Here is a 27998-nt window from a genome sequence, read left to right as displayed (position 1 = left end):
CACAAAACATTTTAACCTTTTTATTATTAAAATATTCACCTACAAAATGGCCTATAAACACTATTTACAGAGTAGCGAGCAGTGATGCCTGCTGAGACAAGGAGAAATATATTTATACACACAAAAAAACACTGTGCACCATTGTCAGAAGAAGAGATGAATTTATGGCATGTGGAAAAAAAATATACATTTCCCATTGTCTTTACAAGGAGATGACGGGGCAGGTATAAGGAAAAGACTGGGACTGGAACGCTCTACAGTTATTTCCCTGAGGGACAAACCTGCAGCTGAATCACAAATAAAAAAAAACCTCTCCTAATGTGTCAGCATGGACATGGAAATGAGGTATATAAAGTCTCTGATGCACTGCAGAGGACTGCTTACCATTAATCTGCATACAAGTGTTTGTATGAAAAATCAGTCATCAAACATCAGAAATGACAAATGATTTGGGCCATTTTCCTTTGATTGATGGAAGCCTCTTCATGAAGCAGGGAGCTACAAACACAGCTGTCAGGGATTAAGAAATGGAAGCTCATTTTCAGATGACTGACGACCTGTGTGTGAAACGTTACAGTGGGTTCTGACAGGGTTTTTCAGCACAAAATGACCATAATCAGTTACTTCAAGTAGATTATAACAACCAAAATTGAAGCAGGGAGGTTTTTCACATGACAGCGATGACAGTCCTTTCATCAGTGTCCAAGTGCTCTGGAAGAAAGAAAGAAAACACTCATTTTTAAGAGAAGTGTTGAACATCTTGTAATCTGATGTAGTAGAGATGAATATATGTGGTTGGAGGAAACATCTCACCACTAAAAATAGCATTATATTGATTGTGTTCAAGAAGACAAACCTTTATTGTTGTCTGTTTGTTCTTCTGACTGTTAAGAAAGTTAACACCAGTGTATGAAAAGAATGGCATTGGTTATATTTGCTGAAAACCACTTGATCACTGTTCAACCAGCTTTTTGAACTTACTCTGACTTTTCTTGGGAAGCACGGGTTCACAAATCTCTCGATAACAGACATCCTGCTGTACTTTATATGTTCTTTTGTACCTGGCAATAGATAAATAAGGAAAATCCAGTTGCTCCATTAGATTACACCAGAAGCTTTATGTTACATAAGATTTTCAATTTTGATGCATGCAAGTACAAAGGACAGCTGTGCATGATGAGACTTACAGGTAGTGGCACACTCCACCCTCCCACACAGGCACACTCTTGGTTTCAGAGTAGATTCGGGTACACGGGTGTGGCACTCGCTGGCACGCTGCAAACACAACATAAGGTAAAAAAATGCTTGAAGTACTGTCACCAAGGAGCAATCTGCTGGATGGTTTAGGAGTCATGTGGGATGGAGCTGGGCCCTTCTCTGCGGCTGATGGATGGTTTTAGGAAAGGAATGTTTAAACAATCTGACGCTGGATGTTTAGGTGAAGAAAAGAGCTGAAGACGGCTGAGGGTATGTCCAGCGTCTCCTAAAACACATCCAATTATTAGTGAAATAAAACTGGCATTCTCCCAAGATTTCACTGTATTTTCACTACTTTACTGTGTTTGAGTGGTGAAGAGAGAGTTTAGGCTGCATATAGAAAAAACGTTTTCACTAGTCAGTGTGGAAAAACACTGAGAAAAAAAAAGATATGTTTGGTAATGAATGAATTGAGGGAAACTAATAATTCATACAAGCATTCATCGTGGAATAGACACTGATGATCTAAATAATGATCTATATTAATACATTCATGCCGGGGGAGAAGTTATAATTTATCCATGCTCCCAGTTGTATCTGTGCATTAATATTGGAGCCATGTAATCAATTACTTTGATGTTTTAAACCTGATCCCACTATCACTAGCTCCAAGAAGGCTGTGGACAGTGTAGATAATGCATTAATGCTACTGGCTGCCGTCCATACTAAGTAGTAGTGCTGGTAGTGATAACTTTTCCTCCAGGCAGTTTCCCAGTTACAGCCTGTCACGGGTACATTTAGTGGTTCAAGTCACAGCTCTACTGAGAAATGAATGGCAATGTCTGCAGTCATTTAAAAGTTTGAGGAATTTGACTGTTGAGGGATTTGTGTCTCTTTTTGTCTTGTCATCTTATTATTATTATGATGTCATCATTCTATCTTTATCTTTGTTTTCCAGTCATCTGTGTTTCTTCAAAACCACAGTGCTGCCTCTTCGTTTCCTGTTGTTATTGTCTTTTCTTTTATTCTTTTCATTTATAACTTTGTTATTTATTGCTCTGTGTGTGCACGGGGGTGGGGATGGAGGTGATGCTGTGATGAGTGTGCCAAGAAGGGGGTATCTTATTGCTTCTATTTTGTAAAGCACTCTGTGTGACACTCTTTGTACGAAGGTTGCTATACAAATAAAGAATGATTGAAAATGCACTTAATTTATCAAAAATCTTTGAAATTATTTAACTTCAGTGTCACAGATGCACACTCCTTTTCTTAACTGTGCACCATTCAAGATTGGATGACACAGAAAAGATACATCAAAGATGGAGTAGACTGAGAACAGAGCGCTGTATTGTCCATAGATAATATATTGCTGACACATACAATGTAAAGAACGCTGTTTTCAACCACCCCCTGAAACACTCAAAAGAAACACTGTGTTATAAATGTAACACTGGGTCCTTGAAGTAGCACAGGGTAAATAATACGGTGCTTTGTGCCTTTGTTGACGCTGTATTCATGTTGGACATTCATGCCCCTGAGCCTTAAAGTTAACCAAGCCATTCATGAATGTCAGTGGGTTCAACATTACTGTCAGTGATTTCCTTTTAAGAATCCAGAGGTCCATTCATAGCTCAGTGCTCCCAGACAGTTTACATGATGCAATGTAAATCCAACATATATAATACTTCAAGTTAACAATCTGAGACTGACACATAGTGGGTGGATGGAAAACTCTCCTTCAAATCACTTTGGAAAAGCAGATAAACACCACTGGAATCAGTGGCACAGATGGAAAAGGTTTATTTAAAGCCTTAAGATGTGTTTCTGTTTTCTCGTGGAATAGTATTGTCAATTATTATCAATTTTCTGCTTTACCGATCGTAATTCTAGGATTTATTTATAGAGAGTTTCCAATTCAATAAGCAAACTACACAGAAACCCAGGACACCCCTGTGGTGAGGTAACAGTGGTCATCACGGAGTCTCTGTGCAGCAAACATCCAGTTCTTTCCTATGATTGGGCCTTTGATAAACAGGTTGTTTTGTCATAGCCATGACATTTTTGTTCCCGCATTAATGGCCCCTCGGCAAAATACATTGTTTGTATCCCTCTGACGTCAGTGAGCACACAGACTCTTCAGGTAGTGGCATCAAATGGTTGTTGTTGTTATTTTTAATGAAATGCCTTGAAAGATAGATATACATCTATCTCCCTCTCATGATGAATTGCAATAACTTAAGTGATCCTCTGACTTTTCTGGCAGAATCATCATTAGGTCAAAAGTTTAACTTGTCCAGTACTCTGGGTTATGTCCAAATACCTGCACAGCTAAGACATATCCATACAGTAAGCATCGGCTGCAGTTCGAGTTTATTTTTAATCAGCAAATGTTACTGAGCTAACATGCTAAAACAAGATGATATCTGGGATATCATTATACCTGCTGAAAATGAGCATGTTAAGCATGTTGATGTTTGCATTAACTTTCTCAAACTGCTGAGGCTGAGCAGGGTATGGCAGACAGTGGCATGAAAGTGGATTCTTAATCTTGTTAAGACAACAAGACTTTAGGTCTTGTTTGTGAAATAGACTTCATGTGGAAAAGGCTAAAGAACCTTATATTAAATAGATGGACAGAATAAGGTACATGACGCTACTGACCTCACTCGGTTGTTTGAGACAAAAATCTGTCTCACTAGAGAACGTTATTGCTTAGTGACCTGAAAACATTCATCTTTACTCATCTGTCAAAAAGTGGCCTGTGTGCGTGTGGAAAGAAATCACATGGACTTACAGAGTTCACACTGTCTGCCCTTGAACCCCACTGTGCAGTCGCAGATGAAGGAATCACCTCCGTTCACACATGTACCCCCGTTCTGGCAGGGCAGACTGCGGCAGTCCTGGGGCGACTCTAAAAGACAACAGCTGCCATTAACATCCACAGTACAGAATGAGTAGGGGGTCTCAGGTTTCAGGCCCACTACTCAACATTATCTTCAGCTGATACCATGAGTAAATACACTCCAACTCTAAGACCACTCTATCTCTTTTTCTCAATCTGCCTTCCTGTAAGTTACAGCTCTCTCTCATAGTCATTTCCTCACAGACATCAATGACAGCACTTGGCAAATACTCACACCAAAGACAACATGTCGACCAATTAGTAAGTGGTCTCTTTCCAACAGGACATAAATCTAATAAATGTGTAACACATCAGCTGGGATCAATTACATGTGTAGATGTGACATCTGTTGGAGCCAACAGCAAAACACCTACCAGGCTTCGTTTTTAAACCTTCCTCTTGAATCTCTAGAGCAAGGCTGATTTTGTTTGTTGTTTCTTCCATCTTCTCTAATCTAATCGGTGGGTCAGGTTCTGCAAGGAAAACATTTCCTGTCATGAATAAGTCTAGAAAGTCTAAATGAATGACAGACTGCAGTCTGACTGCAGCTAAACTGGGATGTCCCACTAAATGAGACAGGTTTTGTGCACATTCCCCGGCCTGGAAGAATGAATTACAACATTACTGATTTGACAATCTGGCCAAAACCATAATATGACATCATGGGTGTAACAATGTTAAAAAGAAGGAAGAAAGGAAGCTTATTCCCTACAGCATAAGATAACATCTGTAGAACAGTTTTTCTGTTTAGACCATAGGCTAAAGACCTCTGCACTACATTAACTTAAAAAAGTGAAAAATACATTACAAAAAATTATCATATAAAAATCAAAAGAAAGAAAAATTATTACAGAAAGTGTTTTTTTTCCCCGCCCGACTTGTCTCTCTTTATCAAAAGCTGCAAGATAAAGTGGACAACGTGCTTTAGATAAAGTGGTTGTGTTTGTGTGATAGCACAGAGCCCAGTTTACATTAGAGGACCAGCTATATTTCATCCAGACAGGCCTTGGTTTGAACCATATGGTTATAGGACCATGGCTTAAGTTATTCCATGTGCATCAAGATAAGCAAATAAGATAACTCCTTCATTGTTTGAACATCCTGAGCAAGTTTCAATGGTGCGTTGTTACATGTTAGTTTAATAGATGTTAGGGAATGTAATAGTTTCCTTTCTGCTTAGAAGCAGAATAAATTACATTATTGGTTATGTCAAATATTAACATGGCAGCATTACATTCAGCATGAATTAAGGTATGTACAACACATTAGATGTTTTAGAACATTTGTCAAACAGAGTTACAGTCACGACTCGCAACTAAATGCTCCTACATGTACTTACTATTCCGATGTCGAATGGGCTTTCGAGGTAAATGAGTGAACTTGGCTGTTATCTTTCCCCTCCTGTCAATGAGCTCTGTGTATCTGCAAGACAGAAAACAAAACAAAACTGCCAGATAGAAAACAAACTCTTATCTTTGTATTAAGTGTAATGTTTTTATGGCTGCAAACTGTACCTGGGTAGTTCCTCTGAGTTTTCTGTTTCTGCAGTGCCTCCCCGGTCCTGAGGCTGGGATGGGGGAGGTGTGCGTCCAGCTTGACTGCCCTGTCCTGTTGCTGTTGGCCTTTCTCTTCTTGGTGATCTGGCCTCCATTGGCACTATATGACAGCATCATTTGATTCAAAAAACACCCATTAATAACCAAATGAAAGCTTCAGTGAAGTCAGATTTCGACTAATTTTAATGTGGATGGTAGGGTTACAAGAAGCTCTCGCAGACACTCACATGTAGTGAAGGCTAAGTGCTGAGGTATGCTGTGGACCTGATCCTGCCCTGTGTTTTTGACGGATGTTAGAGCTACATAATAGTGTTGTCCTGGTGTCAGTTCACGGAGGGTATATGATCCTAACTTCCCGTTGGGCAGGAAGCGACTCCTGGTATTCAACCCTCGGGTCACGTTGACCACAAAGCCATCTGGGACATTTCTCGGGTGGCGGCTCCAGGTGATCAGTGCTGAGTTAGTGGTCACATGTGACAGGGAGAGGTTCTGTGGGGGGAGAGGCCCTGAGGGAAACACATGTAAATGGTCAGATGCTGAATGGATGCCATTAACTTTTTTTTGGCTGTGGTTTAAAATTATGGGTTAACCAAACCTGTATGTTGCTGGTAGATTTTGTCTGTCATGTAGAACTAAGCTGCATAGACACTTCTACTAGCTATAATACCCTTTAAATAGATCCAAATTTGTACTTACTGAATGTAAGAATAAATCAATTATTTTAGTCAAGTGCCCTGATATTACCTTTAATACAGTACATTACAGAAAGGAGACACCTGATATAAGGTTACTAAATTAAACATGCAACACTCCCACATACTTTTGTTTTGGAGTTCAGCCAAACTCTTTTACTCACATTGATGATGTCAAACAGACTGGGTTGTGTGGGAGACATTTGCAGGACAAGCTTAACTTGATGATCATGATATAGTAAACAAAAGAATATGAAATGCATTTAACTCTCCATGGGCCGGATTTACTAAAGGTTTGCGTGTATTAAAACGTGTGCAAACGTGATTGCACGCGCAAACACATGTGGAGCCTGATCTACTAACCGGATGCACCGAGGATTGCGTCCCTCACACGGGCAGAATAGCACGTGCGATCCATTTAGCGTGTTTGCCTTGATGAATATATGTTTCAGCCAGAACGTGCAGAATACTGGGAGGAGTAGATGCAAATAGATTTATTTAGCGAGGGCAATGTTATTTACCAAACCAGGAAGAAATTGCGGTGGCTGTTTTTGCGTCTTTATTCACCACGTCTGAAAACCATGTACTAACTGATACAACTTTGCCAAAACGTATGCGTTTATTGATTTGATACCTGTCAGAGCCCCGTGGTCTTACATCTCTGCATTTCCTCACATCTGGGTAATTCTGTAATAGTTTTTCAGCCGTGTTAAAAGTAATTTACGCGCCGTTAAGCACGGCACACTTCTGTCCTGCAGTGCGCTCCTCTCCTCTCCTCTCCTCTCCTCTCCTCTCCTCTCCTCTCCTCTCCTCTCCTCTCCTCTCACCTGGCTGCTCAGCTGCGTCTCTCAGTCCCGGTCCCGGACTGAGACACGTCACCGCTGCCTTCACCCGTCTTTGATCCCTCTGGTCAGTGGTCAGAGCGTTTAGATCCATGTGTCCCACCTGAGCTCTCTATTAATCCACTGGATCATGGGCGGCACACACATATTAGGTGTGTGATTGTCGCTGCAGCTGCTGCCTGTTCGTCACTATATGACGAGTTGGGCCCTGTAGCGATTTGTGTTTATTTATCTAAACAGAGCGCGAGAGAGATGAACACACATGCTGTCATTGTATGCATCGGATCAAATGTCATTCTGTCCCTTCGTCCGTCCAGCTCTCTGTCCACTCTCTCCATGGCGGAAACGATTACCACGCGCAAAACCCTCATTTACATATTGCGGTTTGCACGTGTTTTCATTTAGCGGGTTACTCTTAGTAGATCACCTGTTTTGCGTGCACTAACCAAACTCGCAATATTATAGCGGGCGCAAACAATATAGCGCCCGCTATCTGGGATCTTAGTAAATCCGGCCCCATGTTGTCTAAAGTACAGTCACCACTTTATGTCCTTTGCTCAGGATAAGAGTGACGTACTGCTCAAGATGGTAAATGTCATAACATAAAATGTGGTAACATAATACGTTTTAAGTTTCAGTTTGCTTGATATGCCTCTATATTTGTTATTAACAGGTTATCGACAATGGTTTTTACAATATTTGTTACCACAATAATTATGTGATTTTTAGTAAGTTTAAAGCGTTTTTATGAATAAATGAACCCTTGATTAATTCTTAAATGGGCTCATACTACTATATTTCATTATGTTAGCATCCTTAACTGATTTTACAGACATTCACTTCTTATATGTGGCAAGTTAATGAAAAAAAGGCACATAAACACAAGCTAAATACTTTTACAATGAGAAAACACAAGATAACAAAGATAATTCTTTACATCTAATGTGACACATACATTCTCTGCTGATATGTATAGATAGGTACTGTCATTTCTAGATGAGAAATTATGAAATAATAAAGGATAATAAATATCAAAGGACTAGTGTTTAACTGGATATAGTAATCCATAGTAATAATGCATACAGTTTCACTGACAGCTAAATGGTGAGAAAACCTACTTGTCCAGAACTGCAGGGGTCCAGCTGAGTGACTGGTGGAGGGAAACTCATCTGGTCTGATTCCACTTTGCGTCAGCACATCCACTGTGTACATCTGACCAGGTCGTAAGGAACTGTTAAACAGGGAGAGGTACACAAACGTGCAGTAGAGTGAACTAAGCATCATGGCTTTAGAAAAATGATGGAACAATGCCCTCTAGTGGTTGTACGTTATATTACCCTAAAGTAAACCATTCAAAATGCAGCTCCTAATGCTGGGAGTCAGTACAGGAATCGGACATGGTTATCTGTGTCCAATTTGAGGCAACATTCATAAATCTAACCTGAAAGTGTAGTCAGTGGTGCTGGTGTTGAGCACTGCAGTACGAGCCTCGCTCCCATCTGAAGGCAGCAAGGACACGTGCACCCTGCTGACCGCTGCGTGACGAGCTGCCTGAACCAGCCAGCTGAGCCACACTTGAGATGAAGACACATTGACCAACTGCAGCTGCTCCACCGGCTGAGGTCCTACACAGACACACACATTTACATGTGGAAAGTCATATAAGAATTCAAACTCATATGGATACATAGACAGCAACACTTACTTACCACTGCATTAAGGAATGTACTCACTGGTGCGTATCAGGGCGGTAGCAGGCTGGCTCGAGTCTTTTCTGTTGCTGCTGCGTTTGATGGAGAAGGTGGAGATGTTGTAGAGAAGGCCAGGCACTAGGCCTCGCATAACGTGGGTGGACTGCTGCCTGTCCAGGTAATCTGTTTTGGGATCGCTGTGGCCCAGGGGAGCGTACGTGACAGCAAACCCACTTATTAGGCTTTGAGAGGGCTCTGGCTCATCCCAGCGCAGCTCCACCTCGTTCTCCTCCACACGAAGCACATGGAGACCAGAGGGAGGCAACAAGTCTGGGAACAGTGGAAACCTCACATGTATAATCTAAACAGAGTTATCTTTTGAATACAATGGATGAGCTGCAGGGCATGGGATGATAAATGACAAGATGTTTGAAGTGGGCACTGATGCAGTGTGGTATGACTCATAACTGACCTTTCTCACAGTCTTTGCCTGTGTATCCTGTTTTGCAAACACAGTTGTAGTTTCCTCTCCTGTCAGTCTTGCAGACACCGCGGTTTCCACAAAGTTGCAGTACACACGGGTCTTCCACTGGGGGGCGACAAAGATATACAGTTGCTCAGATATGGCTCATGCACAACTGTCTGCACTTCATAAAGTGGGAGTGAACTGATTGATAACACTGACAAAACACACGACTTGTGAGGCAGTCTCATGCCACTTACACATCTGGCATTGGTCCCCAAAGAAGCCGTCTTTGCACACGCACAAATAATGCCTTCTGTATCCTCGACACACACCTCCATTTAGACAGGGGTTGGAATCGCATGCGTCCTGCTCTGCACACAGATATTTACAGTATGTTGTGATTGCTGTCCTGCATAATCCGTACGTTGAAATATATAAAGTTTAAAAAAGCGTGGCAGGTTGAGTAAACACAATACCTATTTCACAGCTGCGGCCTTTGAATCCTTGTGGACAATGGCACAAGTAGGAGCCAGGCTGGTCCTCACATGTCCCCCCATGCTTACAGGGCTCTGACTGGCATTCATTTATGTCTTAAAGGAGGAGAAACACATGTGTCCACGGGTGCTATATACAATATACATGCAGATACGATTGAATTTCAGCATTTAATATAAAGAGGGTGTGATTTGTCTGTACCTGTTTGACAGCGATTTCCGCTGAAGCCATCTTTACACTCACACTGGTAAGATCCTACCTGGTTTCGACATGTACCGCCATTAAGACAAGGCTGTGATAGGCACTGACTGATCTCTGCAATGATAAGAAACAAAAAGATCAACTTCTGCCTTTGTAATAATGGCAATTAGGATCTTTGTTATTGAAAGGCTGTTCTTGTTTTCAGTGTGTGTCCATGTGCTAGTGTGTTACAGACCCTCACAAATAGGTGGCTGGCTCCAGGCTCCCTGAATACCACAGATGCTCTGGGTGGCTCTGGGCACTAGCTTGAAGCCGGAGTGGCATATATACACAGCCATGGAGCCTGGTGTTGTTGAGGAGAACTGGACTTCAGCGTGCTTCACTTGTGGGGGCGGCCCACAGCTCAGCTCTGAAATGAATACAAACACGCTGATAATGTCAGCGCGGCTGCATAGTAACACAAGCTCACAAACACTGTGGCTTAAAGGAGCTCATCCAGGAGATACTAATGGCAACAGAGGTGTTTTCCACCCCGGCACTCTGTTTCTGTCCTCCTAAAATTACCTCCAGCATGCATGTTAAAGTGTGTAGACATGAATCATCAAGTCTAATCAGGTCTTACTTTATATAGTTTATGCAGCCGTACTATATCTGTATATGTGGGGCCGTCAGTGCAGCAACACTGCTAAGATTATCTTCAGATGGAAAGCCAGTATCTCTACACTTAACAGCTCAGGAGTTCCCCTGCTTGCACCAATCTATTAAAAGTCAACATTGTACAAAGTTCAGCACCAGAGCAAGACTTGGACATTGTCGTGTGGTGACAGTTTACTTACCGGATGAAGTTTGCACTGTGCTCCTGCTTACTTCACAGTGTCTGCCGCTGAAGTCCTCAGTGCAATCACATTTATACTTCCCGATATAGTGAAAACATGTCCCCCCATTTAGACAGGGACTAGAGGCACAGGGGTCTGGCTTCCCTGTAAGAAAACATACACACTGATAATGAATAATGACAATAATGATGCTAATAACAATAATTACAATAAGAAGAAGAAAGAAGAAAAAGAGAGAAGATTTGAAAAACTAAGACCCATAGAGAGGGCAACAATGTAGAGCCATAAAAACAGGGGACAACTTCTCAGAGAACTTCTAAAAGAAAGGCAGTGGAGGATGAGAGTTACATTTTAAATCTTCCTTTAGAGACACAGGTAGTCAGTACACTGTCAACAGCAGTGGAGTAATGAAATCAATTTTTTTGGCCAGAATTAAGCATATGCATTCTGAATTAACTGTATTTTTTTAAGGCTTGAGTGATTTGTAATAAAAGCCTATATTTGAGCTTTTCAGCGTCATTCTGAGTAAAAAATTCTCTACTTCTGACGTTCCTCAGATAAAATTATGATGTTTTTTCTGACCTTATTAAAAAGGCAAATAAAATACCGCCCAGAGTCTAAAACCACTCTCAGACCTGTGACTTGTGCTTTCACGTCCATTTGCAAGAAATACAGTATCTTTGTGAACTGAGAACAAAATGATTTTAGTACTACTTGAACTTGGCACTCACCCACTTCACAGTGTTTTCCAGTGAATCTGAAAGGACACACACATCTGTAGCCCCCTGCCTCCTCCTTACATGAGCCTCCATTGCGGCAGGGAGCAGAAGCGCAAGTATTGAGCCTGACTGGAAAGGGGCAAGGAGAGAGAGAATATTTGACTCTAGTCTTTAATCACACAAAATAAATCTGTTCCAGTACATTGCAATTCAAGTCATAATTCGGGAAAATAGCTCAGAACTCAGTCATAAGAACAAATTATCATAAGCCTTTCAGCGTTGTAATATTTCAAACAGCTTTACGAGTAATGACATGTTTCCTGCTGCATTAAAGCTGGTTTGGAGCTTGAGCAATAACCCACAAGTCTGTGGCATGATTTGATAATGGTGCTTCAAAAGTTCACATGAAGGTATTCTTCTGGTGTTTTTCATCAGTTATGCTACCTTTCTCACAGTGCTTCCCCCAGTATCCGTATTTGCATTCGCAGGTGTAGCCTCCATCCCGCTCGTAGCAGTAGCCCCCATTCAGACATGGAGAGGAGTCACAGACCGATCGGGGCTGTACTGAAAAACACACACCGAGACTTGACTGTGTTCCATTGCACTGGTAGACCTCCTAAATTTTACTCAAGCATTCGGGCTTGGTCCAACCTTTAAAACACACATTATTTGCTATTTTATGACTGGATCAAATACAAATCTTACAAAAGCATTCAACAACAGCATCAATCATTTAGAAACCTCTCTCCACATAATAAATGTGAACTGCAAATGTGACCATTCGGTTTTAAGTAGAAAATGACACTTGTCAAGGCTGGTGTGTTTATAAATGTGTTTGTCGCTATAGTAACCAGCTGTTCATGCAATGACACATAGCTGCAAAGTGCCCTGTTGTTGGGTTGGTGCCTGAGGCTCTTACCATAGGGGTAGAAGTCCTTGTGATCTAGTTCAACTCCACTAGTCTGACATGTACACAGGTAGGTTCCTCCATACTCCAGACAAGGGCCTCCATCAGGACACGGCCTGCTGTTACTGCATGGTGTCTGGGTTACTTCTGGGAGAAAGGGTTTGTGAGACAGGTTGACAAAGTTTTGGAAAAATGACTTCTGGTTGGAGACATTTGTGATCTTACAGCGATCAATATTTGTTTTCACATTCATCAAAGCTCTTGCGGGACACCAGATAGGATTATACATATCATACTCACCAAACTGACAGTAGAGTCCTGTGTAGCCTGAAGGGCATTCACAAGTCCCATTGATGTCCACACAGACACCCCCATTCTGGCAAGGACATTCCTCTGCAGAAAGAGAGGAAGACAGACAGAGAGAGTGTGTGTGTGAGAGAGAATGAGAGAGAGAGAAGCTGGAAAGTTTGCTCCAGCTACTTGAAAGAAAATACTTAAATGAAGTTTTCAGGGTTGGCCTAAGTGTAAACATAGACAGAAGGTATAAATGGTCAACATGTGTACCATATGCTGAGCGTCTTTCATCAGCTATACTGTAAACTATATATTGATTTGCTGTCATTTCTCTTTCCTTAATCTTTTCCAACAAAGTTCACAGGACCAGAAGATTACCAGTCAGCTCACTGCACATCCGCTCTGTACAAATTATAAGAATGTTTTTATTTTCCTCTCTTTCCTAATTGCAGCAGTGGATCAAAGGAATTGGCCATATCACAGCTAAATGGCTTCCCTTTGAAGTCCCAGGAGCTCGGTGGAGGGTATTATTTTTCTGATGATATGGAGCATATTTTGTGACCAAAACGTATAGCCCTGGGGGCAATTAATGGATTGTTAATTTGCAAGAGCCACTTTCATTGGCCACCTGTGCGGCCCAGGCCCTTTGATCTGAGCCTGATTAGGCACTTCTGAGTCCCACTACTTTCTCTTCCTTGAGGATCATGCTCCTTTTTCCACTGTGCCTTCCAAGTGAGCCAGGCAGGAAAGTATTTGGGAGATTTAAGAGAGCCTATATAAGCACTGATAGTTATTTCAGCTCAAGGGTGAGAAGTAGCATGCATTTGCAATAGCTCAAATACTATAAAAGAGCTTTTGGTGGGAAATAAGGCAGCAACTGTTATCAGTGGGTGACAGTAACCTCTCAGGGGAGCCCAGATTAGCTTTAAAGGGCACAGAGGCCATTTCCTAAAACAAATGTAGTTTGATTCAGGGACTAAACATAATACCAAATGACTTAATATACATTAATGAAAGAAAGGCATGCAGCATTAGTGGAGGATGATAGAGAATATTTTGTGTTCAAATTGCTTTATGGTTATGCAAGCAGCAGCTGCGCTTGAAACTATAGTGTGGTGCAATGGCCAACTTCCAGAGAAACAAGTAGCGGTGTGGAAGCATGCATATTTCAACAGCTCTGTCTGAAGAAATGACCTGAATACCAAAGACCAGCTTTGACTCATAAAGACGCCTTTTTAAGTCTAGACAAAGCACTTCCTCTTGTTGGTAAACTAATAAAATGTGCTGTAAAACAATTATTCACAACATCAAGCGACTGGTTCCTGTAGTAAACTGGGCGAGGCCGTGTCAGTTTTGATAATTACAATAATCCATCATCACAGCAGCCTCTTCCAGGGCAGAGCTCCAAATTCCTGTGGGATAGCACAGCTCCTCTTCAAATACCCCAGTCTGCTCTCTACCTGCCCAGCTGCCTGCAGTAGCCGTCAGCCGAGCCAAGTGCACAATACCTTCACAATTGTCACCATAGAAGCCTGGAGCACATGTACAGTTGTAGAGTCCGGAGCTGGTGTATTCACAAATTTGGTGCTTCTTGCAGTTTTCCTCTTCACACAAGGCTGCAGATGGAAAAGCAGGGCAGGATGTGGTGTAAGAATCAAACTGAATGTGAAAAATTCTGGCAAAGCTGTAGCTGTACTTGCTTTTACCTGTTTGGTTTTCTGCCTCAGTTGAATTAACCTGAAGCGTCACAAATTCTGAGAACAGAACATATGAATGTTTGAAGGGTGGATTTGTTTAATTGACAATAAAACACATTTTCCTCACCTCTGGGGATATCAAGCAATGCAGATACTTTGGGGTATTTTTCCAGGTTTTCTTCGAGATGTATGGTATCATCCCAAAGAAGAGCTGATTGTAATTCAGTCATGTTCTTTTAGTTTTGTTAAATAAATAATATAAACAACAATGTCCTTGTTGCTCAGATGATTGCATATTTATCTTCAATATTTTCTATAAAAGAAATAGACCCTGTGAAAGCTGTTGACCAAAAATAAACTATCTGCATGGCTAGATATCATCAAGGATACTGAGAGAACAGTGAGAAAGATGTGACACAGTATATAAGATACATATGAGAAATGTGTGATAATAACAGCCTTATACAATACAGACAAATGCTGAAACAACAGTGTATGTTTGTTCACTAAAGTGCACTGGAAATCTACTGTAATTCCCCAACTCAGCCAAATTTGACTTTGTTTTTAATAAAAAATGTTGGTTTATGCAATGCATTTATATAAACCAGAATATTGGCCAATATATTTTTTGTCAAATTTAAACTTAAGTCTGCAAAACTGACACATCAACAGACTGATATGCAATTGGACAACCAGTATAACCTCAATCACAGATAAACTGTGGCAAATGTTTGTGTCAGCAAACATGCTGACTTCATAGGCAGGATTGCAAATTATAATAGCTATGATTTTGGGGTACTGAAATCTTTGACCAGTCCAAAGGGGTTAAACAAATATTTACTGAAGTTTAGGAGCAATTTGGTTTCTTGATAGTCAAAAATGTATGACTGGTAAGTACTGTACCATAAAAACATGTTGTTTGTTGACAGCAAATAGAGAATGTGATAAAGTATGCAGTGGCAAGGTGCAACAGAATCAGCTCTCTTACATAAAGGTTGTTGCCATAAACATTCATTTTTCTCTCAAAGAAGTATGATAGGATTCCCTTTGTGTTAGGTCCAGGCGGAAAAATGTTACCTTTCAGGAAAGCCAAACCGAAAGGAGAAAGTCATACTTGCAGACTATGTGAACAATTTCTATAAAAATAAAACATTTTTTTTCCATTATTAACTATTTTTGAACATTTTGAATTTGCATTCAAGTCACCTGTCTCACAGTGTGTTCCAGTGTAGGCAGGGGGACAAACACAGGTGAAGTTGGCCACCCGATCGATGCACTCTCCTCCATTCAGACAGGGCTGTGACTCACATTCGTTTATGTCTGGAGGAAACACAAAAAACAAACAGAGGAGGGAAGTTTATCAGCTGATGATTCAGTTTCATATTGAGATTTTGCAGTCTTCACATGAAACTGCAAGATTTTGTCAGTGTCAAAGACACTGAGCTGGATTAAGAGCACTGAATTTCCTTTCTGAAAGCATAGAGTTTCATTGACCAGGTGTCTGGTATTAAGAGTAATCCGGTCTCATGTAGAAACAAGGATCCATGAACTGTGCAGAGTCTGATAATTTAATTCCACACTGGGATCATGTTTCATCAACAATCAATCACAAGAGGGGAGAGATTAACAAACGGCTTTATGGAAACCCACCTGACTTCAGTGAACTTTCTCACTGCAGTTCATTGCTGCAGTCTGTGACCCGAGTCAAAAAAAGTTGTTTGCAAATCAACTCAACTATAACCTCGACTTGGACCCATTTGTCTACACAGACTGGGAAACTCTTTGGACAAAAACATCTGCCAAATGACTGAGTTTGATGTAGAAAGCAGCAGAAAATATTTCCTCTGGAGGGAGATGCCTACTTTCCCTGGGGCTGTGAAAAACCCTGCTCACCTGTCTCACACAGGACACCAGTGTAACCTGGTTCACACACGCAGGTGAAACTGCCAGCGCCTTGTACACACACCGCGTTGTTGAGACACGGCCTGTCTTTGCACTCGTCAAGGTCTGCAACACACACAAACACACACATACACATGGGCTGTGAGACACGCTCGTGGAATATTTACTCAGCTGATTAATATATCCGCCACACTGCTCCCCTCACTCTGCAAGTATGTGCTGCTGGCTGTGAAAGGTATTAGAAGAGGTTTGATACATCTCCACAGGCTGGACTGTGGGAATAGGCACAGAAGCTCCAGAGAGGATCGACCGAGATATTCTAAATACTTTTTTTGTGTGGAAACTGCTTAATGAAGCACAAAATACTTTGATTAATCAGAGTTTTTCCAGGTCTTCAGCCAATTTGCTACATGGAGAATGAAGGAGAATAAGTGTGGAATTTGTAATGTACAGTAAAAAAAATATTTGGCTCAACTGTCACTACTTGAAAATCAAATTTGTCATATTTCAACATATTTCCACATAATAAAAAAAAGGATTTATTGATAAACACATGCAAAACTGTAATGGTAACTGGAGTACATATAGGTTATGAAGTGTACCTGTTTCACACAGAATCCCAGTGTATCCAGGAGGACACTGACAGATGAAACTGTTAATCTGATCTTTGCAAGTCCCTCCATTCTGGCAAGGATATGAAGCACATTCATCGACATCTACAGAGTCAGGGAGAAATACAAAGGAGGCACTATAACTTTTTTTTAATTATAAGAAAACATCTGGCCAAGATAAAAGGTTGGTTAGATAGATAATATCCCAGGAGAACTGGACATGAAGTTGATACAGGTATTAAGGAAATATCCGGGTGCCCTTTTAGCATTTCAGGTGACTTCTAGTATTATTTTTTAAACATTTTTTTTTAAGTTGACATTATTTTTTCTGGCGGGTCTCAGGGAGAGAGCTATTCATTCATACTGTGCGGTGTGTGTCAAGCACAACAGAGCAGGAAGCGGTGTCAACCATAACTCACCAATCTGGCACCGTCGGCCGGTGAAGCCAGCCAAGCAGGAGCAGGTGAAGGAGGGGTTGCCTGTAATACAGTCGTCAATGCACTGGCCTCCGTTCAAGCATGGTCGCAGGTGTGGGCACACTGATGCTGAAGAAAGAGGTCAGTGTAACAGGGATCTTTGCTGAACAAGTATTAAGAGTTATTAGAAACTGAAGACTTAATCTCTCACAGGCAGGTCTTACCAGAGTTATTGCAGCCACCCACTTCTACATGTGCATCGTCTATACGGAAGACCCATCTGCCCGGGTAGCCCACGTTGGTGGTTCCCTCCACGTTCACCACGTCGGCTGTGCGAGAGCCGGGGATGTTGAAATAACGACTGCCGTCACCAGCATTGAAACCTGCCTGGGAAGAGAGTAACAAGGAGGCAGACATCACAAAAGATTTTTGAATGAAAGTTTAGACATCTGAAAAAACTGTAGCATTAGATCTACGGTCACGCTGTACACACTGCATGTGATCACCAAATATGTGATCTTACCTGTGCTGCGATCCCTCCTAGCCCAGCCAGGTTTCCTCCACTGCTGGCATGCATGCCTGTGGTCCAAGTGATGTTATTGTACTGGAATATAGTGAAGGAAAGCTCTCCATCTGTAATGAGCACCACTTGGAAAGTATTTACCTGCACAGAGAAGAACAGGCTCGGTTAAACCATTTCCTGATTTCTAGGAAATTCTGTTATAATGCATATATCGAACAGACTCTTTATATTAATGGTACAGTTTCCCAACTCTCAGTCTCAGTAGAGACATAACAGACGTTTGGATCTGGAATTCACAGGTACCATTACAATGAAATCCAACGGCGCTGATTTCCGACCAGATATTACACCCCAATGAAACAGTTCATGACGAGGTTGAGTTATTATTTTATTTTTTACACATTCTTTGCCTGTTATAGTTCTACAGTCCAAATGTGTTCATTTCAGTTGATTTGTATATTTGTAAGTATAAGTTATACAGTTGAGGTTGTCATGGTTGCTTTTTATCAAACTAGCATTCCTACTAAATAGAGGGAGGTGAAGCTGGATCCTTCCAGTATTTATCCATTACTTTTCAATAGTTATTATTTTCTAATAGACAGCTCTAGGTCAGGGGTCGAATGTGTTGTTTACTGATTAGAGGGTAGGCAGTTCAGTTCCCAGCTCCATCTTCAGTATATTAGGTCTGTGCAGCCTATTCTGGCTGTTAGTTTATTTGTTATTGTGAGAATAAAGTTACCGAAAATCAACATCACACCAATGTGGGAAATTCTGTTCAAACATTTTTTTTCCACACCAATATAGACACACTTCAATACATATACTGTATGTATATATGTATATATATACAGTACAGGCCAAAAGTTTGGACACACCTTCTCATTCAATGTGTTTCCTTTATTCTCACTGAAGGCACCAAAACTATGAATGAACACATGTGGAATTAACAAAAAAAGTGTGAAATAACTGAAAACATGTCTTTTCTTCTTTGTCTTCTCTTTCTTCTTTTCTTCTTCCTCTCCTTCTTCCTCCTCCTCCTCTATCTCTGCCCCCACCAATTCTAGTTTCTTCAAAGTAGCCACCCTTTGCTCTGATTACTGCTTTGCACACTCTGGCATTCTCTTGATGAGCTTCAAGAGGTGAACCTGACCTGAAATGGTTTTCACTTCACTGGTGTGCCTTGTCAGGGTTCATTAGTGGAATTTCAGTGAGAATCTACAATGTAAATAGTCATGAAAATAAAGGAAATGCATTGAGTGTGTCCAAACTTTTGGCCTGTACTGTATATACGTACAGTATATATAAAGCGGCTATCACGTACTCCTGATCTAGACCATAAAGACACCTAAAACACAAGAGCTTTTAAACCACTAACTGTTGGTGGGAAATTTGAGGCTAAGTGGGAAATCTTACCGGTGTGAGTGAGTTGCCTCCAAAGAAAGTAACCTGGTGCCATGTCGCAATGAGGACCCAAGATGCATTGAAGTTTGGGAACTCTGAGAAGTACGTCCTGACATCGGCTGCAGCCCTGCTCAGGATGGAAGGCTCCTGGCTCTCCCTGAAGAAGACCCTCCCTGCCCGACGGTTGTCCACATCAGCCCAGAAAGGTGCAACGACCCTCCTGTCCCCAGCGATTGGAAAAGCTACAGGTGTAAATTGAGACACCTCCCTCAGGAAAGATACAAGTCCATTGTTGTTAACCTGAGGAGGAGATACAGCTTGAGTTAGACTGACAGTAATATGTTTTATTCAACATGTCAGATTTAACACTATGAATTTTCTGTGTTATCCGGTTGGATAGAGGAGAAGCGAATGTGAACAAACAGAGGTTCTCTGACCTCACGGCTGCAAACAGCAGCACAGAGCAGTGGATGTTCCCATAACGGATGTTTGCACTTCCCATGTAGCAAACAGATGCTACTTTTATTCTGTGAAATGACAGCAGCTGAGAAAACCTGGTTTCTTCTGCTCATGCACCTGCAAAGTCATCACAGCAGGAAGGACGTTGATGGCCTTTAAATCCACAGATGTCTGCTAACAGCAAAGTAACCAATTAAATGAACCCATCCACCCTTTGTCCACATATCCCCTCCGTGAGAACTGCGCAGTCAGCACTGAGGCTGCACACAGTAGCATGGTGAACTATCAACTCCCTAAAAGATCAGCTTTTAAAGGTCAATGATTGGTGTACCCCTGAATATTATTGGGTAACAAATCAATTATCTTTCTATATTTTCCTATCTTTAGGTTTTGAATTTTGATTTTTTTTTTTCTAACATTGTATCGATGAAGGAAATTAATTTATCTTTTCTGGGCTTTTCTGCCAGTTATAATAATTGATAGATTCCAACTCACTGGCACTTTTAAAGCAGTATTAACTGGCAGCACAAAAGTATCAACATAATGTAGACATATTACCAGCATATAAAGTTATATGGCTGGCATGTTAACAGTTACCTATCCAGAATGTAGGCCATAGGGACAATGCATAGCCATGCTTTAGAGATGTGATTCTGTCCATCTGACAAATATAGCTTCAGTATCCTTCTTTTTAGCTCTATTGGTCTCCAGCATGTCTTGACTTATGATAAATTCTCCACTATGTTGTGGTGTTTGCTGCTGTACAGGTAATGTATAGTTGGTACATCACACCATTTTTTAATTTAAATTTAAATCAGATGCCTGCTGCAGCTAGAAATAAGGTTGGTAAAAGTGGAGCTAAATCAAAACAGTTATGTCACATGGTGCAGAATGAGTTGTAAGACACTAAACAAACTCTGTAGACCTGGGAGAAACCGAAAAGATGTGGATTACAACTTTCACATTATACAAAGCATTTGTTCAGTTGTAAATATAGAAATTAAGTTCATGAATGCAGCTTGAAACAATTAGAAAAATGGATTACACAACTGCAGTCAGGCAACAGTGAGGATTACAAATTTAAAGGGTCACAGTGTCCAGTGTTCCCTGCTGTAGTACTAGATGATACTGTAGAGATCGATTATACTGTAGATACAAGAAAGATCAGGTAAATGTTTCAGGGAGGGGTCAAGCTTATTTAGAGGAGAAAGGAAAAAAGAGTGAAATGCTCTGATGGCGTTTGTGAGTGTTTATGGCATAGAAAAGACCCGGTGTCAGACCAACCACTGATTTAATATCCTAAGTTACTTGCTCTCTATGTTGAAGGGGTTGAATCCCCATGAAAGGCCTTCATTCATACACCATTTCTGTGTATTATCAGCGAGGGGAGATTCTACCCACCATGGCACCTATCCTGTTTCTCCTAAACACTGGCATGAACGTTGCCTCTCTGCATTCAAGCCGAGTGGCATGTGACAGTGACAAAGCAACGTCAGATGGCTCGGCTCAGCTCCCTGCATGTATGAAAACCATAATTTGAAGGACTTTGCTGTAAAAACAGCAGAGGAAGTTTTGTTTGGCATGGCACAGAGCTCAGTTAATTGCCCGACCACAGTCTTCCCCTCTGCATCAGCGTGATGTGGTGAGAATGTGGCCAATGTGGGGAAAAAGAGGACCAACTGCAGGGGCAGGGCCCAGAGGTCAGCCAGAGCGCCATCTGATACCGTGAGCAAAACAAGAGAGAGGGCACTGCGCTGGATGAATGGAAGGATGTACATGAATTATAAACCTCCCACACCCACATACCCACTAATGAGAGACCTGTGGTGGCAGCGGTCTGGAAGTCAACCATCTTACAGCAAAATTAGTGTAGGAAATCATGCTGAACACCAAATAGAGTTTATACTTCAATACTGGAATATGTTTAATCGCCTAATCCAATCTCTTGAAGCATCTGGAACTGTTTAAACAAGTGTATTTCTTCCTTGTTAAGATTTTTTGGGGGACTGCTTTGACATGGAAATGGCCTTGGAGGAATTTAAACTGAACTTGGGACCATTTTTCTTTGCATCATGTCACACATTTTCCTCTTCTCACGAATTTCAACAGGGCTAATTAACTAGTGCAGACATCCAGTGAAAGGAGGCTCTGCATCGCACTTTTGTGCAAGAGTGAATAAGTTCAGAGCTACCTCGTGTTATGCTGTAACATGACCAAGGTCTGAAACACAGGGGAAAAAGGTGCGATCAGTCAGCCTTGTAAGAAGCATCTCTCTCTCACCATATTTCTTTCTCTCACTCTCAATGGTGCCACTTCACTCTACATCTCCCTTGTTATTTTTTGGGAATTCTTTGCCGGATACATCCAGGATTTTGCTTTGGTGGTTTTCTTTAGAGCCAAGCAATTTATGGACTAAAATAAACTTTCATCTGGCTTAAGTCAAGCCAAAGCAAACTCCTCAATGAAAAAGGTGCCCGTGGATCAACTCAGGAAAACATTAGTTTTCCTTGTTAAAAACAGAGGTTTCACAGTTACAAGCTTGTCCAATTATTTGACGAGACCGAAGGAAGTGACTACAGTCTGACAGACTGTGCACTTGGCCTGTAACTCCTTAGCCCTGGTTCACCTTTATCTACAAAGAGTCTAAACTGAGGCAATAAATCCTGTCTGCAACAGTGAGGAAGGACTCAAATACAAAGTCTATTGCACACGTAAAAAGATATTAGCGCCCTCATTAAAGGTTAATGTATTCAATTAAACTTTGCAAATAACACAATTAGGGGAATTTCATACAGTTATTTGAAGCCATCACATTATTTTTTTTTTTTAGTATATTTTTTTGCCTTTTTGCCTTTTATTTGATAGCACAGTGAGATAGACAGGAAAGGGGGAGGCAGAGAGAGGGGGAATGACATGCAGGAAAGGTCTGCCCGACGCGGGATTCGAACCGGGGACACCTGCGTTGAGGACTGCAGCCTCTACATGGGACGACCACTCTAACCACTGCGCCACGCACCGCCCCGAAGCCATCACATTTAAATGAAATGAGAGTTTTGACTTAACACTGTAACGTATGACAAAAACTGTGTAGACATTAATTTACCATAGCATAGTAAGTAAGGAAAAACAGGGCCTCTTATAGACTGTAGCTTAGCAAAATGGTCCAAACTGTCAAAAATTTAAGAAAACCCACCTCTAAAGCTCAGTATTAACATGTTATCTGCCCCTTTAATTAATCAGTGCAAAAACAAAAAATGTATTTTTACAAAAGTGTAAAAAAGAAAGAAGAAATAGTGGTTTCCAGGCAAACTATTTGTTAGCTGGTGAAGTGACTTCCTGGAGTCATGTCGTCACTGTGATCTTAAAAGGCGACCCCACCCCTCCCTCACCACTACCATAAAACCATAACTTGTTTTTCCACAAACACGCTTCCGGTGTTTATGCAAAGCTCTATGAACCACTGCCAGGCTGTAGCAGTGTGCAGATATGTCTTGTCCATGGTGGATAAACTGTTTCTAACATCACTCAGTCACGTCTCTCACCACAGAAATGCATGTAGAAAGCACCCATGCAGAGCACAAAGAATAATACTTGATGCACACATCTTTGGGCCATACACAGTGGTGAGTGAGACCGAGTGAATGAAAGTGTTGAAGCTCTTCAGAAGAGCAGCTGAGCAGTAGCAGATGTGGAGTCTGTTAAGAGTTCAGTTCCACTGTAACACGCTCTTGGCAGGCGTCTTTCAAAATGTATTTTAATTTAGTTTACATGTTATTTACTTCCAATTATATCCAAATGCCACATTGGCTTTTATTTATTATCTGTTATGTTTTAATACTGTAAATTACATTACGTGTCTCCCCATGTACACATAGATTGAATCTATCCACTGTCCATGAGATTGTATCTATCTACAATAAATGCCTTTGATCATAACCATCTTTTCTCACATCTGCTTTTAAACTTGTGTTCTTTCCTCTCTGACCTTGGATGTCCTCCTTCATGTTCATAACACTGACCATCCGTAAGAGTAGTTAATCCATGAACTGCATTGTTTGGAAGCTCCTAAGACGCTTTGCAGATACATCTGTGTTCTGTTAAAGTGATTGGTCATTTCTCAGATAAAGCAGCTGGACAGTTCCAGGGGGAAGACCTCTGCCATGTTATCTGAGGCGTGGGAGGAGGGGAGCGGGGACCCGGAGGAGGAGGAGAGATCCCAGCAACATATGAAAACTCCCAGACACAAACCATAACAGAGGGACAGCCTGGTTACCAGGAGCAGGACCCGGTTTGGGGGGTGGGGGGTTGGGGGCACCCCATGTGTGTAAAGTTTTTTAGGGGACACTAGAGATCACTGTTGCTGAGTGTCACAAGGTTGTGCCAGAGCATAAATCCACAAATGTATTTTGTTCTGCTAAAAATAAGATGTCTTGCCACAGGAAGGGACAAAGGCTTTAATAAGATCTGTGAGGGGGTTTCGAGGCATGTATACTGCTACATAGAACCAGTTATGATAATAAAGTAAGACAGCACCCACAGTCCGACTAATATCAGTTTGGTTCTACAGCTTCCATGTGGCGGTAGCCCAGAGGCTTGGAACAAACCTCTGGGAGAAAACTATTCATGCAAATTTACACACTGAAATATTACCTGTACAAAGCGGCTCTCTGGTGGCGGAGATCACCATGTGGCCCGTGCGCTTTGCAGCAGATGTTTAATGGATTCAGGTGAGGCATTTAAAATGAGCGTGACTGTAATTTCAAGTGCCTGCCACAATCTGTTATGCCTTGCGTGACTACAGAATTACAGTTCAGTGAGATGCAGAGTGAACTACAGGATATCACATCACAGCTAACACAGCACATTTCAGAATGTGAGGTTCCCAGATTTTTATCTCTATCAAATGATAATTCCTTCACCAGCAAAGCAAAAAATAACTTGTCTTATCTTGTCTAATTTGACTATTGTGTATTAGTATCATTAGAAGAGAAGAGATGTAATGGAATCCAATGCAAAACTCAGAATAAACACACATGTATCAGCAGCTGGGAGACACAGGAGCTTCATATTAGTCGGTGTATAACTCCTTTAGAAAGACAGAGCACTCACACGCTCTGTGTGGATGCAAGAGAGTTTTAAACATTTCTTCATTGGGAGACTGACCTCACTCACTTGGCTCAGATGCTTAGATTAGAAAGATGACCTTTGGCCTTGCCCATTGTTGCCATGCCTCCTCAGCCTCCCCTGCCCATGATTTGATCGGGGAGGAGGCAGGCGGGGCACAGAGTGAGGAGAAGGAGGGGGTGGGGGGTACGGAGAGCAAATGCGGATGCATAACCACAACAGGTGGTGTTGATTTAAGGGAGTTTTGCCTTTCCATGTGCTGGAACTGAACCCAATACATGACAAAGGCAGATCAAAGTGTGTTTCATTGTGGTGCGCGAAAATCCTTGTCAAACCATTCGGCTTCCTCCCATGAGCGCTGTTTCTCTCTCTCTCTCTCTCTCTCTCTCCAGTGTGCATATTTTCCCTCTGCTCCCTCTGAAAAAGAACTGCTCACAGATGCTCCGCAGCAACAGCATGAACACAAACTGTCATTTCCTTTAACAGCTCTTTGTAGACACAGTGGAACAGAGCTTACCACTGTTCTGCTAAAAGTTCTCGCTTACTCTCACTGGGTGCACTTGCGAGCGCTCAAGAGTATGAGGAGGGCAGATGTAAAGTGAAGAGAATGTCACGGAGGATCCATCCGTGGGGGGGCGGGGGTAGGGGGGCAACACGATATTCTATAAACGAGCCTACACACCAGAGCTTGTGAGTGAACACAAACATATACAAACTCTCTAAGGGCACTGCAATGTAGCGTTTGGCTGTGTGCCAAATGTCATCTCCCTGAGGCTTTTATACAATCCACACCATGTCAGTTTCAATTGCCAACTGCCAAGTGCATGCACACACACACACGTTTTGACATATAAAGACATAAACACGCACGCACGCATCAGTAGAAAACACTGCTCTGTACTCACATAGAGTCCTGTGTGCCGGTCTCCAAAGAAGGGGAAAGCAACAGAGATTTCCACGATCCCGGAGCCCCCGTCGTCCTGAGCGATGGTCTGGGTGTCCCCCTTGTCCTGGCCGAAAGGATAGAAGTCCTCCAGGGGCACAGCAGGTTCCACCCCAGGCAGCAGGTCCAGGGAGAGCAGGGTGCAGAGGCAGGGCAGCAGGGCTCGCAGCACCAACACCATGGCCTCAGCCACCCAAGGATGGAGCTGACAGCAGGCACCACGGAGGGGGAGGGAGGAGCACACACACCTGAGGCAACAAGAGCAGAGCAGAGCAGAGCAGAGCAGGACAAGACCGTACGTTCCTCCTCTCAACCACAGCGGTGTGAATCCTCCCCTGACTGCTCTGTGGCTCTGCCTCTTTCTCTCCTCACTTGTCCTTTAGTAGTGAACTGGGCTTCTTGTGTGAGACAGGGGAATACTGTAGATTCCTTGCATTCTGCTTGCTGCTGGGTACTGCATGAGCTACACTCCGTCTCACTGAAATGAAACGAGGAAAGGAATGAAAGAGGGGGAGCAGCGTGATTCAGCTGAGATGTTGTTTTTTTTTTGTTTTTTTTTTAAACAATCCAGCGATTTGGTCCCTGATGGTCAGCTTAGAAATATCCTCAATAAAAGCTCTATTCTGCCTGCCAAAGGAGTTCTTTCAGTTTTGGCCCCACCTCCCCCACAGGGATTCACTACCTTGCATAATTAGCTGCTTCCAGCCAATAGCTGAAAAGAGGCCGGTAACTGGATAACCACTGGGCGGATCTATGATAATCAAAGGGCTGTTTTAAAGAAACTCTGACAAGATTTTCCCTTTTCAGTGAAACTCCCACTATGTACAGTTACCAAGGCATGTGAGGTTAGACAGTGAGAGGACATGCATGTGCATTGTTGTGAAAGTGTGACAGTGAACAAAAAGAGAGGTGAGCGCTCAAACTGAAATGAAAGAAAGAAAAAAAATTGGAGCAACCGGCTTTTAAGATACTTACACACAACAGATGCACATGTGGATGAAAACACACGGCATGGAAAACACAACATATTTGTGGTTTCTAATCAGCAAAGGGAAGACCACATATTTAACTCGGGATTTTAGGCATAGCAAGTGAAAACTCTCAAAGAATGATGATCCCACAGACTCGGAGTCTGCAGCAATCTTTGAGAGAAAACACTGACGATAGCAGTGGCAATAGAGAGCAAAGGTCATCCTCTCACCCACAACACTAAATCCACAAAGACTTTTAATGGTGTGAACCAAACCCTAGAACTTACATGCCATGAAGGGGCAGTGCTGTCCTCTGCAAAGTTCACACAGAAAACTTTTTCCATAACAAAGTTGTGTGGTCAGCAGTATAAACATCACTGATGATCACATCTCAACATATTTGGAAAACTAGAACCATATAACTGTGCGCTGATTCACGCAGTTTATTAGAAACCACCACCACTGGTCCACAGCATGATCAAGTGAAATACAATACGTGATAAAATTAAATTACAATGTAAAACCTTAGTGAAGCCATAATCACTAATAAGCATAGCACCAAGAAAATCAATTGAAATCTGCAAACAATTATTGTAAATATTTGGACATATATCCTCATTAGGATACACAAACAATGATTGTGACAGAGTTGATGCATGATCAGTAAAACAAACGAGTATATGAACAACTATAGGAGACGAATAAAGCTTCGACCGAGGAAACCTTTCATCACATTGTTTCCTAAAAAAAAGGACACAGCATAAACAGACTTAGAAACGCCAACTGTGGTGAGCCAGAGGAAATCCTTAAAACAATTTGGCACATCCAGTCCACTTATAAACAAAACACTCATTGTTTGTTGTTGTTGAGTTTTCCTGCAGATTAATGTAATCCGGTGTGCACATGTGCATGGGTGGGAGTAAACGCCTTGGGAGTGTGTTTGTGTGTGTGGGCTTCCAAATGTGGACGTAGACTTGTAACATAATGTTGTTGGGAAGCTGCCAGAGGAACAGTGAATGAGGAGGCCAGAGGTTCTACATACTTCACTGCAGGCTCTCTGCCTACACACCAGGCTGTAGCTGACTGAAACTGGCATGCCGTCTTCTTGTCTCCTGATCCAGCTGCTCCTCGAGAGTTAGCACCTATTGAAAAA

General features: G+C 41.9%; 2 protein-coding genes across 9 annotated transcripts in view; both read right to left on the bottom strand.

Annotated features, from left to right (window-relative positions):
• Positions 1–6: 6 nt before the first annotated feature.
• On the bottom strand, positions 7–27992 carry sned1 (sushi, nidogen and EGF-like domains 1). Of its 4 annotated transcripts, XM_085773612.1 has the most exons (34): positions 27888–27992; positions 26247–26352; positions 25837–26122; positions 19361–19648; positions 17948–18088; positions 17649–17811; positions 17428–17553; positions 17000–17113; positions 16389–16502; positions 15702–15815; positions 14505–14552; positions 14307–14414; positions 12805–12897; positions 12517–12651; positions 12042–12161; positions 11610–11726; positions 10879–11022; positions 10278–10451; positions 10043–10156; positions 9823–9936; positions 9604–9717; positions 9353–9469; positions 8923–9210; positions 8631–8814; positions 8308–8420; positions 5883–6161; positions 5614–5755; positions 5439–5521; positions 4474–4572; positions 3992–4108; positions 1188–1275; positions 982–1061; positions 857–884; positions 7–711 (listed from the first exon to the last, which is right to left on the bottom strand). In XM_085773612.1, coding segments are annotated over exons 1-33 (4350 nt in total). In that variant the 5' UTR covers positions 27889–27992; the 3' UTR covers positions 7–711; positions 857–858. The 4 variants fall into 4 exon arrangements, with proteins under 4 accessions (XP_085629738.1, XP_085629737.1, XP_085629740.1 ...); XM_085773611.1 differs by lacking the exon at positions 857–884 and having other exon boundaries at positions 541–711; XM_085773614.1 differs by lacking the exon at positions 857–884 and having other exon boundaries at positions 541–711; positions 16389–16484.
• Positions 26260–27998, bottom strand: part of crocc2 (ciliary rootlet coiled-coil, rootletin family member 2) — a 33865-nt gene continuing 32126 nt past the window's right edge. For 3 of the 5 annotated variants that reach the window (XM_085773607.1, XM_085773606.1, XM_085773610.1), the window contains one exon: positions 26411–27987. In XM_085773607.1, coding sequence (XP_085629733.1) covers positions 27907–27987 — 81 coding nt within the window. In that variant the 3' untranslated portion in view covers positions 26411–27906. Of the gene's footprint in view, positions 26353–26410; positions 27988–27998 lie in introns of those variants that run through there. The other 2 variants (XM_085773608.1, XM_085773609.1) reach the window with 2 other exon arrangements.

The sequence above is a fragment of the Trachurus japonicus genome, chromosome 4 (genome assembly GCF_045865225.1).
Source record: "Trachurus japonicus isolate A0001 chromosome 4, Traja_1.0".
Taxonomy (NCBI): domain Eukaryota; kingdom Metazoa; phylum Chordata; class Actinopteri; order Carangiformes; family Carangidae; genus Trachurus; species Trachurus japonicus.
The sequence above is the reverse complement of the archived record's forward strand: the minus strand, read 5'-3'. Positions and strand labels throughout refer to the sequence as shown.